Source organism: Ranitomeya variabilis, chromosome 3 (genome assembly GCF_051348905.1).
Source record: "Ranitomeya variabilis isolate aRanVar5 chromosome 3, aRanVar5.hap1, whole genome shotgun sequence".
NCBI classification, from domain to species: Eukaryota; Metazoa; Chordata; class Amphibia; order Anura; family Dendrobatidae; genus Ranitomeya; species Ranitomeya variabilis.
In genome coordinates, this window is record NC_135234.1 from 43,064,813 (window position 1) to 43,079,382 (window position 14,570).

Genomic DNA, 14,570 nt, shown 5'->3' on the forward strand with positions numbered 1-14,570 from the left:
ACATGCTAATTTAACAGTTCCATTTTTAATTTTTTCTTCTAAATCCCATCAGCCACCTGATATATACAGTTGGCTCTGAAGAGGAAGAGGGAAGTCTAGAGACACTTCCTGCAACAATTTCTTGTATGAAGATGTGAACAAAAGATCAGGCATATTAAATTCTAACATGCCTGATCCTTCTTTCCTCCCTACATTGGCTGCTTTCCGGAGAGAATAGAAACCACCATGTACTTTTAATATTTAGCAAGGATCCCCCATAATTCCCCAAATCGCTTTAGTGTTATGTCGGAAACTTTTGCACATAGATGTAGAAGAGTTGAATTTGCTACAGAACAGTTATGTTTTATTTTGGAGCCGACTATCTGAGGTCGCCTGCCTTCCTTTATGTGTGAATAGCACAATCACGTCTTGACTTTACGTTGTGTTTTAGTAACCTCTGCTACATCGATATATGAGAGCTTTATATCTTCATATTTTCATCCAAACCGAGGACCTGAATGTTTTTTATAGTAATCGGACGTTACTCTGGAGTCACATGACCATAAAATATTCCAATCCATCCAGTCTTCGGTTTCTCCCCGTGTCAGTGAGGGCCCATGTCTTACCCTCTTCGCGTATGAAGAGCAGATCAGGCAGTGAGTCCCGGCAGATCAGATGGAGATCAGGAGAACATTTGCAGTTAAGTGACATTTTTATTAGCTAAATAACATTTATTAAAACGGACAAGTGAAGATAGAGACGGCTCGGAAAATGAGACCAGCATAGCTAAAAATTCAGCAGTGTGATTGCTATGCTGCTCAGCGTGGCTAAAAAAAACTGATGGCCGATTCTTAGGAATGACCAAAGTTGCCTGATTAGTGGGGGGTCAGATCTCCTAGACCCCAACAATTGGCAGAATCAAGATGCTTGTTGAAGCTCTTTTAGGAGGCAGCTTGTTATTACATGTACCTGGTTTCGCAACTCTGCTCTGTTCTACAACCAGAGGCGGTGGGGTCCAAACCACCACCCAAAGCCACACCTTGTAATGAAGGGACCTAAGCAGCTGCTGTAGCCTTGGGACATGATGGGGCTAGCTTGTCCCCTTTAGATGTAGCTCTACGAGCCTGCGCAGGGGGCAACTAAACCCAGAACGTGAGTAGGAAAATAGACATGTCTCCTTACACTCCTACAAGAGAAGGGTGGTAACCCAGGCGGTTACATCGTAGGGTTGGGAGCGATCGTTATTACCAGTCCCCAATTTTGAGTTCTGCTCTCTTTGATCAAGCATTATTGATTGTCAACAATCAATGATTTTTATAACCACCATAATTGAGGTGATCAGATGATTTATGGGCTAGTTGCCAGGCGTGCCGGCACAAGCAGTGATTGGGATTAGTGTGTTTATGAACATTATGAACATTCCTTCTGATGGTCACCAGCCTACTGAAAAGCGAGCCTGTTGTCTGGTATATGTTGTCCAAGCCACGGGCTGCAGAAATCGGAGCCTGGCTGCACGATTGCAGCTAGGAATATACTTTGAAATCCATCCATTCTGCCAGCTTCTCTCAGTGCTGCCAGGGGTGATTGACAGGTCTCTCCCTCGTGTACATAGGCATATAGGCATTTTCTAAGTATATTTTCTGTGGAATGCTGGAGTGTTTCAGAAAAAAATATTCCTGACTCTGATTCATGATACATTACAAATTAAGCTCTGCTACACATGTATAATACTACAGTTATGTATAGAAAGATGGCAAGACGGCACTAATGTTGATAAATGTAGAGTAAAGCATGTGGGACGTAGTAATTGTGTTACTGAATATACATTAAATAGTATAAAAATGAGAGAACAGGGGAAAGGTTTGGGTATTCTGGCTACATGCTGTACAAGCTAAGCAGGAGTTCTCAATGTCAGGCAGTAGCTGTGAAAGCAAACAACATTTTAGGGTGGAGAGATAAATTACTGTGATCATAATGTATTATTACCCTTCTATAAATCACCTCGAAGACCATATATAGAATAAAGGATTCAGTTGTGGGCTCCACATTGTAAAAAGAATGTTGGAAAGCAGAAGGACTGTGTTGGGTTTAGGGCCCACTGCGTCTGTACACTTGACTTATCTTATATCTTGGAAACCTTTCCCAACGTATACTGCCACACTGCCATAGGGCCTCGTTAACCAGACAGCGGCAAAAAGTGTGTTCCTCCTGTGCCCTGTCTGGAAATTATGCGTCCACAAAAGTCTGTACTTGCCTGCACAGAGGGTCCTTATAGTAGGTGGAGGCCTAGTCATCCATGCTGACTGTGTCCCCTGTCGGATGCTTTCCCCTAGGACATGTGTGCTGAGGAGCGTGTACCTGGCCTCAGAGGTAAAATCCTGTACATGTATAAATGTATGTGTGGCCTTTACAAAGGCTTAACACAATGATATATTATTTCCAAATAATGTGCACAGGACCAGCGACCAGATGGTTCTAAATATTAATGGAGGAAAGGGTTTTTTACAGTTAGTTGTCTGTGGAAAGCACTAGTAATGGCAAATATTGTCAAATTTAAAAATGGGCTAAAAACAATAGATGCCCTGTAGTAAATAATAGTAATACTTGTAGAAAACCCAATGATATATGATCAAAGGAGCGTTAAAGCCATCCCTCCGCGACAAGGTGTACCCAATCGGGACGGACCCTAACACTACTTTCCTCACTATGTGCCAGCATAGTCAAAATAGACGGAGGCAGAGCAGGACCCGACTGTTTTACACCTGCCCATGGAAAGCTAAATAGACAATGTGCACAGCCCAAAGGGGGCAGCCAATCCCCAAATGTGCCAAGTACAAGACGCTAAGGCGGATCCGAGGCATAGCTAATCTGACAATGAATGATGTGGAATTGGCCTAGAAAGGTTTACCTTGATGGACCCGTGTCTTCTTTCAACTGGTGATATGTATCTGTTCTAATGTGTGACTGACTGAGAATGAAAACGGTCTTCGTGTTGATTATCCAGAACAATTAGAATATTATTTATTCATAATTATGTATATTTTGTACGTCTCCTTATACAGTATATGGACAAAAGGATTGTGCCCTCTTCAAATTACACCTATAGGAGCTTTTCTGTCATCCCATCCTAAATCTATCTGACCACGGTAAAAGAGCCTATAGTATCCTCCTCCACCATACTGTACAGCGAGCACAATGTGGTCAGCCGGGTAACGCTCTCCTGGCATTCACCAAACCCAGACTTGTCCATCAGACACAGATAGAGAAGTGCACAGAAGACATCTCTAGAGTTCAGTGCTTTAGAGCTTTACACTACTTATCCGATGCTCGGCATTGTGCTTGGTGATGGAAGGCTGCATGCAGCTGCTCGCACAGGATGTTCCCGTCAGGGGCTTGGTGTTTGTGCTGATGTTATACCAGAGAAGGTCTGGACTCTGTAGTTAAGTTATACACCAGAGGCAAGAGGCCAGATGTTATACATCGGAGAGCATGGGCCGGATGTTATACACTGGGGGAGAGGAGTGGATGTTATACACTGGGGACGAGGGTCCGGATATTTTACACTGGAGACGAGGGGCTGGATATTATACACGGGGGGTGAGGGGCTGGATATTATTCACTGGGGGTGAGGGGCTGGATATTATACACTGGGGGTGAGGGGCCTGATGTTATACCTCGGGGGCAGTGGGGACAGATGTTATACATCGTGGGTGATGGGGACAGATGTTATACATCGGGGGCGAGGGGGCCAGATGTTATACCTTGGGGGGCGATGGTGCCAGATGTTATACCCCGGGGGCGATGGGGCTGGATGTTATACCCTGGGGGGTGATGGGGCCAGATGTTATACTCTGGGGGGTGATGGGGCCAGATGTTATACCCTGGGGGGTGATGGGGCCAGATGTTATACCCTGGGGGGCGATGGGTTCCGATGTTATACCCTGGGGGCGATGGGGACGGATTTTTATACAGCTGGGGGCAATGGGGCCGGAGTTTATACCTCAGAGGCAATGGGACTGAATGAGGAACCTGAATTCAATGATTACGACATGTGTTCCAATATTTGTGTACATGCAGTTTATGTATAGTTGATATTTTATAATTGTTGACTGTAATTGTATGGCATCATAGAAATGACAATGTACTCACTGGTTCCTTGTTTCCAAGGGTTGACCATCAGCCTACTAATCTCAGACATGAGGTGTAAGCAGGTTTTGTAGGAAGCCAATGAAGAATGATTTATCTAATTCTATGGTCATGACTTCATCAGCTTCAGACTAGGCTTTGATACAGGTCATGTTGTAACCAAGCTTTGTCGGTTTCCAGTCTTGCAGTGAGAGAAGTATGAGTCTCCACGACTATGGCATGCTCCTGCCATGTGGCATCGACAAATTCCGGGGTGTGGAGTTCGTTTGCTGTCCTGCCGCTGATGAAAATGACAACTTTGACTCAGCCGACGCTGAGGACGATTCTGACGTCTGGTGGGGGGGAGCCGACACTGACTATGCCGACAGGAGGTGAGATCATTTATGATTGCTGTTGTTATTGAAGCTAATAACTAATCCCACCCACAAAAAAAAATATTTTTACCTTTTTTTTTAAATCGTAAAATATGAAGGTTTTATTATGTATGCTTAGTAAAAGATTAATTTTAAGTTGTTCAATTGCTTTAATTTGTTAGACAGCATGAAAGTAAGCAAGTTTGCAATTGCTTTCCTTTTTCTATCTGCTCTCGTTCTCCTTCAATGAATGCTTTTATCCTTTACAGTGTACAGCTGGTTTCCATGGATGTTTGACCTTTAGTGCCTGGTCTAGTGTGTACAGTATATACATTCCAGAAGAGGAGTTAACTCCTAATATACTAGTCAGCTCTCTTCATCCCATTGATTACTATACAGCAGTTAGCTGCTCACCCCTTTCTTCCCTCTCCGCTCCTGACAAGCTGCTGTTATAAATTTTGCAAAATCACCAGTGCTCTGCTTGCCCTGCTCTTAGAGCAGGTGCCATAATCACCGCTCTCACAGTTCCCGGCTTTGGTCTTATTCAAATTCTCTGTTATATGATAACAATGTAGACAAAGTACTAACAGCTAAATGTGTTACAGCAGAACTTGTGATGAGCTTTATAGTCCTACTAATATTAGAGCTCTGCTGCTCACCTGAACTGTCACTCAACCAGGACTGACCGCCCTGCCAGAAACCAGAAAGTAAGGGAACTGCATAAATAGTCACCACTAAGGGGAGCTGAAGCTAACTGCATGCGGTTCTGATATTTAAAGGGGTTGTCCAAAACCTTAAACCATGTTACCGGATTAATTAACTACCTTTAAAAACTAAGCATTTTACAAATTCATACATTTGTAAAATGCCAGTCTCATTTCCATTTTTTTTTCCTTCTTTCGATGACGTAATTTGAAGCTCCCAGCATGCATAGGGGAATCTCAAGCAGGACACCATCAGTGACTTTTGCTCTGTGGGCCGCTGCTGTATTATTGTGTCTCTCACTTATGATTGTTTCACTGCCCTTTTTTTTCCCCTCAAAACAGAATGTCCATAGTGACAGGATGGATTTATTTTAAATATTAAAGAAAAAAAATTATCCTCTTTTTCTCTTTTTTTTTATTTAAAGTCCAATTTATCAAAATATAAAATTATTTATATTAAATACAATTAAAAAATAAGAAGTCAAATCATCAGAATTTTTTTAAATCATCGCTTAGTCGCAAGAAGTGCAATAACAAGCCATCAAAACATATGTTTTAACCGAAAAATGGTACCAATAAAAACGGCTCGGGACACAAGAAACCATCCCTGACACGGCTCCATCGACATGAAAATAAAAAAAATGACAGATGTCAGAAAGCACAGCACAAACATAATTTTTTTTACTAATTTCTGATTTTTTTTTTTCACCACTTATTTAATTAAGAAATGTAACAAAACTATAGAAGTTTGGTGTCCACATATTTATCCTGATCTGGAGAATCTAGCTACCCGGTCAACAAAACATATTCTCCCACCATAACAAAAAAAAAAAGTCAGAACAAATCATAAGAGAGAAAGTTTGGGAAATGTTGTTTGATTTGCCCCATGGACGTTGGTTCCTTCAGATTGGTCTCATGAGCGGTGCGTAGTTTCTCCCCATAGATGAAGCTGTGTCCTCGCGCTCTCATGCAGCCATCTGGTATAATTGCTAGTGCTTTACGTAGGGACAACTTGGAATTGGATTATTTCGGGCTTAGTACACATCTTCTATTCATTGGGAGGAGGCGAAACTCTTCTAACCTAATGTATAACCGCAAAAATACATAGAACAAGGTCCAAAAATCCCGCTATTCCCAGGTATCATATTAGAGATACTGAGTGCAAGTTATAACAATTTCCGCCCCCGTCTATAATTAGGGGGTATACAGTCTATGGAGCCTTGTTACCTGTATAAAGGAAATAAGCTGTAATTATACATCCTTGAGTCGACCTTGAGATCAATTGTACTGTCTGCAGGTTTTTGCTTCTTTGAGAGCAGCATGATGTCGGGGGGCCCTGATTCCATCCATCAGTTATTGGGCTGTGCTATAGTTTTTATAATATCAGTGTTTCATCAGCAGGAGATTATCACTAGAGGACTAGTAACCTGCTGCCATGTAGTCACAGCGCTGCTTTCTGCAATATTCATTAAAAATGGTTTTATCTGTTGCTGTTCTCTGAATGCTGAGCTCTGTATAACCCCGCCCCCACCACTGATTGGCAGTATTTTGTGTATACTGTGCAGATCTGCCAATCAGTGGTGGGGGCGGGGTTATAAAGAGCTCAGCATTCAGAGAACTGCAACAAATAATCAACACTGCAGAAAGCAGCCCAGTAAGTGACACATTACTGGAATCGGGATATCTGCCCTTCATCATACTCTTCGATGGGATAGCAAAATCCTGGTGACAGATTGCCTTTAAAGATCCTTCTGCTCTTCTCATGTGTCTGATTTAGTGAATATTAGAAATCGAATGGTGAAGGCTAGAAGTGTTTTTCCCTTTTTTATGAATCATTGATATTTTCCAGCCCTGGGACCCCCATGGTTCCTGAAAATAAATGGGAAGCAGTGTTGTTCTCCTGCACAGATGACAGCCTTGGCACCAAATGTGCCGATTTTTTTATACTCCGGATAGGTGAGGGCACCAGATTTCGGATCCCACCAGTCATAAAGTGATAGACTATATTGTTGATATGCCTTCATTTAGTATAATGGGAAAAAAATCTTTAAATTCATTGTATTTTTCCCTCTGTTAGTCCTCATGGAAATTTATGATAGAATTGACAACTCGGCGTTACCATTCTCATCGTCCATTGGCATTGGGTTGGGGCTACAAGGACGGTTTCCCCAAGCTCAAAATCGTTAGGCATGGAACCTACGTGTTAGTGGGCACCATCTACTGACAATATAATAATAATCCAATAACTACTTGTATAGGGATCACCTAATGCATGTCAAAACAACTAAATGAGTAAAGTAAGGTAAAGATACGAGCACAGAACAGGGATCACCCAAATAATCTTTCTTTAATTACAAAAATCTTTATTACAGAACCAGAAGTACACACATCTAAAAACAATTAAAAGTCTCTTTAGGAGAATTAACATAGAAACAGATCCATAATGAAGGCTATAATATCCATAAGTACCCCTAGGCGAAAGGTGGCAATAATTAGAGATAACAAAACCAACACATCTGTGGACTAAAAGGACACTGCTAGTTGTAAATAAGCTGACAGCAAGATGTGTACAGTAACACAATTTGTCCTGCGAGATGGTAGTTATAAAACAATATATGGTACCAATAGGATGGGGTCCCTATCTGCCCCTGACCGGTCAGGAGACCAGTTGAATAAGGCAAATTGATGTGTCAAACAGTCAATACTTAACCCTGACACAGTCAGATGGTCGCCCCAGCACACAGTCCAGCCTATGGGATACACGGACCCACGCGTTCCGACACTCACAGTGTCTTTTTCAAGGTGGATATACCCTGGTCCTGTTTGTTCGCCTTTAAATCGGAGACAAAATTATAGTAAAATCATACCATCTGGTTCCTGGCGGCACGCAGAGCGGCATGTTGATGAATCATCGCTGGTACGCGGTGACCCGGAAGTGAGTGAGGGTCCACATATACCCGGCGCATGCGCAGGCCCTGCGTGGAGCAGAAGTCGTAGATGCATCTCCAAAATGAGATGTATTTGAGTACCAGCGCATGCGCTGTATTCCTGAATAATCAGATGGTTTTCTGCGCAAGTGGCTGGTAATATCTTTCTGTTTAGTAACCGCAACTTAGTAAAACACACACACGCAGCAGCCGAGAGTGGGCTGCGATGGAGCGAGTTACATACAGAATATTATTTCACATAGCAACCAGATGTATAATGAATGGCAATGTAGAAAAATGAAAGATAACAAAATAAAAAGAAAAAAGATAAAAAAGGAAGAAAAATATACACAATAAAAAAGAAAATAAAATAAAAAAAAAGCAATAAGAATGCGATAAAGATAAAAATCTAGGTCTTGAATGCACAATGACTGTAATTTGAAGTAATCTGGCTTGTAGGGCCACCATCCTTTTTCTCTGTGTGATTTCAATCCCAGAGGCTTGGAGATCTAAAATGGGGGAAAGAGGCAAAAGAGGACGATTTATGGATAGCAGAATTTACATAAGATATACCCGGGACTACGGCGAGAGAACCTGATCCTAACAGATCAAGTTTTCCTGTAGAACCTGGTGTATAACAGCTCTTCATTTAACCTTCCAGGCGAGAGGCTCCCCAGGTCAAAAATCCACCTTGCCTCTCATCTGAGGATTTCGTCTGTGATCCCCCCCCCCTGATGTTAGTATGAAAACCCTCCAAACCCATAACACGCAAAGTGTTAGGTGAGCCATGATGGACGTCCAAGAAATGAGCAGCCACTGAGGTGATGGATTTACCTTTTCATCTATCCTTTCTTGCAGTGGCAATGTTGGAGAGATGTTGTTGAGTTCTCCGACGTAGCTCCTGGGTGGTCTGACCCACATTTAATTTCTCACATCCACAGATCAGAGCGTAGACAAGATTGCGTGAGCGGCAGTTGAAATGCGCTTTTGATTGGACCTGTGTGGATAAATGGTTTAGTGAGATACCAGTACTACAGATCATTTAAGGGGCAAACTGAGCAATCCCCACATGGAAAGGTACCCTTGTTTGGATTACCAACCCTGAGTTTGGTTGTTGGTCGTTTGAAATGACTATTGGTCAAGTGATCCTTCAGATTCCTTGCTCTTCTCGCTACCAATTGTGGGCGATCACCAATAAATGGTTTGAGTTTGGCTTCACTTAACAAAATGCCCCCGTTTTTGTTCGAGATCTGGTGTACATCACCCCATTGATTGTTAAATTGGGTTACTACGTCTAACATGTTAGGTGTTTTTCTCACTCTGGGTTGCAAAACATCTTTCCTAGAGCTGTTCCGAGAGTGTTCAAAAGCTCTGGACACAATCTTCCGTGGATAGCCCCGCTCGAGGAATCTGTCAGTTAGTGCATGTGATTCAGTATTAAAATCCTCAAAACAACTGCAATTCCTCCTGAGTCGCAGGAATTGCCCCTTGGGTATACCTTTACGGAGGTGGGTCGGATGAAAGCTCTTGAAGTGCAGAAGATTGTTGGTAGCTGTCTTCTTACGATATAGGGTGGTGGTGATCAGGTTCCCATGAAGCATCAGTTTCAAATTAAGAAAATCAACCGAGCTGGTGGAAAAAGAGGAGGTCAGCTTAATGTTCCAGCAATTCTCATTCTCATTCATTCTCATACAGCCGTGCTGGACCACACAATAACAATGTCATCAATAAAGCGGTGCCACCTCAACACATGGGAGCGGTAGGCTGTAAGTCCCCGCACATGTGTGTCCTCCCACCACCCTAAAAAGAGGTTGACATAAGAGGGTGCACATCTCGCCCCCATTGCAGTACCAGATACTTGTTTGAAGAAAATCCTGTCAAACCCAAAATAATTATTTTCTAGGACTAACTTTAATAGTTCCAAAATAAAGGAGTCATGTCTTCTATCACCCGTCGAGTAGGTATCCAAAATATAAGAAATTGCGGCAATACCTAAGTCATGTTGAATGTTGGTGTACAAAGCTTCTACATCGAGAGTGGCAAGTAGAGCGTTGGTGGGGACAGCCAAGCCTTCTAGTTGTTGTATTAAGTGTGAGGAATCACGTGTGTAGGTGTCCAAGGTAAGGACGATAGGCTGTAAAAAATAATCAAGGTAAATACATGGTCTCTCATAAAGTCCCCCAATCCCTGATACAATAGGTCTACCTGGGGGTCTAGTTGTGGACTTACGGTAACATATAAAATGTTGGAACCACAGGATAAGAAGTAGACAAGAAAAATTTTTAAAAAATAATTCCATGCGTCCAGGCCCTTGAGAGTAATTTATCTAATTGGGTCTTGAAAGTGAAGGTAGGGTCTGATGGCAAGGTCTGATAGTATTGTGTATTACCAAGTTGGCGTCTGGCTTACATGCAATACATGTCTTTTGGCCAGAGAACAATGTTTCCACCCTTGTCTGCTTCTTTTATTTCAAATAAATCTATCTAATGTCCGTCTCTCGTCCCTTGATAGATTATTCTGACAATTTCTATCAAGTTTTAACCTTTGTATATCTTGACTAGTAGTCTCGAAAAAGATTTGTATGGCTGGAAACATAGAGAATAGAGGAGTGGCTAGTGATGGTAATCTGCCGGTGAACTTCCTCTTACCTGGGTGAGTTTCGTTCTCTTCCATCAACTCCATCAGATCACGGAGAACTTGTCTGTCATTTTCTGGGACGTTATCAATCAATGATGGTTGTTGATACAATAATTTACACGTGAGTTGTCTGCTCAAAATTGTTAGGGGCGCAAATTCTAAAAATAAAAAATAAATAAATTAGCAGTGGCTTTGCTGACGGCAAACTTCTGAAGCAGTACACGTGTCTTGTGCCCCATATCTCCAGACGAGCACCTGATACACCGATATGGTTGGATTCTGTGGTGGGGCAGGGAGCCTGAGGCTCAGAGTCTCCCCCACCACCCTCCATCTTTTATACCTATGGACTACAAGAGATCAGTATCCCAGGGCAGGCGGCGTGCTGACATCGCTGTGACAGCCCCCTCTACATGCTTGGAGAAGAGGGCTTGATATCTGATTATGTGCCTTCTCAGTAGCCTGCACCCTTGCACATCATCAGTACTGATTTCACAAGATCTCACCCAACTGGTAATGAAAATGGTTATACCCAATAGTCATGTTATTCATCCGGTGCCAGGAGGAATAACTGAGGAACAGAACAGTTCTAGAACATTTCAGAATTGCAGGCCTGCTGCAGAAATAGTGGCGTTTCGGTGTTATGGGGTGGGAAATAAACTTTTTTTGTGTTCTTTTTTTTAGCATATCACGGTTGGTTATACATTACTTGCAATGCTATTTTATATTTTGCACTACAAGTCCGAGCAGGTAATCTCGCTGTACAGAATGCTATATTTGTGATCCATCAGAGCTGGAGATTCCATAGTCTCACAGCCCAAGGGTGAAATATTTGCTAATCACTAAGGCAAGTAATGGGCCGTTGAAGGGAACGAGCTTTTGATTTGCCTTGCGGCTTCCCAATAATTAGAGAGCAGGTTGCGCTATGATGAAGCAGATGACTGTCAGCCCCGCAGCTGCACGACCACGCACAATTCATTGCAGGTGCTGTAGAGAACGCTGGTACAGCAGGCGACAGTCTGCACGGCGTGTTTGTTATACGGCACGTCACTGGTTTATTGAGGTGAAGGCTTTGCAGTGAAGGAGTGCGGAGGGGGTGGTGTGGATTCATTTTTTTTTTTCAATCCCATTTGAAGGACAAATAGGTTTTTATCTCGCAGGTATTTCCAGAGCCGTGCGGCTGCCAGATCTGCCACTGACCTTTTATGGGAAATGACTCGATGCAGAAGTGTCATAAATTCCGGACTGTGACATTGATGACATTTCAGAAGAGTCGGGAAATATATTAAAAATCTGAAAGTGCAGGGTGATCCGATGCCTCAGCACAGGGCGAAACAGGCCATCGCTCCGCCGCGCAGTGCGGAGATATCTTAGCTTCTATAAGACGTTTTTGGAATTATTGAAACTTAATTTTTTTTTTGGAGTGCTGTAATATTGGAATCTCATCCAGAATATATAATCCGTCATGAAAAGTGTTGTTGCTAGTGTTGAGCGATACCGTCCGATACTTGAAAGTATCGGTATCGGAAAGTATCGGCCGATACCGGCAAAGTATCGGATCCAATCCGATACCGATACCCGATACCAATACAAGTCAATGGGACTCAAGTATCGGACGGTATTCCTGATGGTTCCCAGGGTCTGAAGGAGAGGAAACTCTCCTTCAGGCCCTGGGAACCATATTAATGTGTAAAAGAAAGAATTAAAATAAAAAATATTGCTATACTCACCTCTCCGAGGGAACCGGCAGCGTTGTTTGCTTAAAATTCGCGCTTTTCTTTCCTTACGTGAAGTCCCGGCTTTGTGATTGGTTGCGTTGCAGTCACATGGGCGACGCAACCAATCACAGCAAGCCGTGACGTAATTTCAGGTCCTTAAGGATTTTAAAATTACGTGCCGGCTTTGTGATTGGTTGCGTCGCAGTCACATGGGCGACGCAACCAATCACAGCAAGCCGTGACGTAATTTCAGGCCCTTAAGGATTTTAAAATTACGTCCCGGCTTTGTGATTGGTTGCGTCGCAGTCACATGGGCGACGCAACCAATCACAAGCCGTGACGTCACGGGAGGCTGGACACGCGCGCATTTTAAAATGAGCGCTTGTCCAGCCTCCCGTGACGTCCCGGCTTGTGATTGGTTGCATCGCGGTCAACCAATCACAAGCCGGGAGGCTGGACACGCGCGCATTTTAAAATGAGCGCTTGTCCAGCCTCCCGTGACGTCCCGGCTTGTGATTGGTTGCATCGTGGTCAACCAATCACAAGCCGGGAGGCTGGACACGCGCGCATTTTAAAATGAGCGCTTGTCCAGCCTCCCGTGACGTCCCGGCTTGTGATTGGTTGCATCGCGGTCAACCAATCACAAGCCGGGAGGCTGGACAAGCGCTCATTTTAAAATGCGCGCGTGTCCAGCCTCCCGTGACGTCACGGCTTGTGATTGGTTGCGTCGCCCATGTGACTGCGACGCAACCAATCACAAGCCGGGACTTCACGTAAAGGAAAGAAAAGCGCGAATTTTAAACAAAGAACGCTGCCGCTTCCCTCGGTAAGGTGCAGGCTGCGTCGGAGAGGTGAGTATAGCAATATTTTTTATTTTAATTCTCTCTTTTACACATTTTTACATTAATGTTGTTTCGATACCGATACCCGATACCACAAAAGTATCGGATCTCGGTATCGGAATTCCGATACCCGCAAGTATCGGCCGATACCCGATACTTGCGGTATCGGAATGCTCAACACTAGTTGTTGCTTCTCTTTTTTTTTTTTTTTTTTTTTAAAGTGCGTATTTTTCTAAATATTTTTCCTAGTGTGGCAACTTGAGTTTAGCGCCTCATTCGCATGATTGTTGAACTTTGCGGACCAGATACTGAAGTGACGGGCTCCATATGCCCCCCCCCCCCGTGTAGCAGGCAGGTGCAGGAGCTGCCTACTGTTTGCATGCTTAGTTCAGAAATCGGCCCAGATTACATAATTCTACTTCTTTTCTAAGCGGACCTGGGGACCATGTGTAAACTAGCTCACAAGTACTAGCACATGGGCTGCCATTGCTCTATGTACAGTTTGTTGTGCACACAGGCAAAAAAATACGTTCGTCCGAGATGTTTCTGCTGTGACCGCAGCGTCCTTGACGGTTCTGCTAGATGGAATGGAGGCTGCAGGCAATCAGCGGCTACTGATCAGCTGCAGCAGTAACGTAGCAAAGCAATTTCATTTGACAGCAGGGAAACACAACACCACCAACATCGATGAAACAGTTTATATACCTTATATTGTTTTGTTTTTTTTAATTATTTTATCTTGGGCACTTAAACATTTAAGAATGGGTTGTCCAGTAATGGACGTCCGTTTTACATTTCCTGCTACTGTCCAAAAAAAAAAAAAAAAAAAAATTTCTGCCTACAAGATAGAATGAAAAAAAACTTATAAGTGGGCAGGTTTTCTGATAAAGCCAGTGATATTATCGCCAGGGGGCAGGTTGTCTAGTAAAAGCTAGTGATGTCTCTGCCAGGGGTCAGGTTTATTTTGGGAATAGCTAGTGTTGTCTCCGCCGGGGGCAGGTTTATTTTGGGAAAAGCTAGTGATGTCTCCGCTGGGGTCAGGTTTATTTTGGGAAAAGCCAGTGATGTCACCACCAGTGAGCCGGTTTAATTGGGAATACTGGGGATGTCTTCCTGAGGGTTTTCTACATTCTTTTCAATAGAATAAAATAATTTTAGCATCCTTTTAATGCCTACATAAAAATTAACCTTCTCATTACTTTGCCTTCACTTACTGTAATTTAATACTTAAAATTACATTTTTATACAATTAATAACCTTTAATTTA

General features: G+C 43.1%; 1 protein-coding gene across 4 annotated transcripts in view; it reads left to right on the forward strand.

Moving 5' to 3' along the window:
• APP (amyloid beta precursor protein) overlaps positions 1-14,570 on the forward strand; it is a 307,189-nt gene that overhangs the window by 207,001 nt on the left and 85,618 nt on the right. For all 4 annotated transcript variants that reach the window (XM_077294003.1, XM_077293999.1, XM_077294001.1 and 1 more), the window contains exon 5: positions 4,306-4,496. In XM_077294003.1, the coding sequence (XP_077150118.1) occupies positions 4,306-4,496 (191 nt within the window). The remainder of the gene's footprint in view (positions 1-4,305; positions 4,497-14,570) is intronic.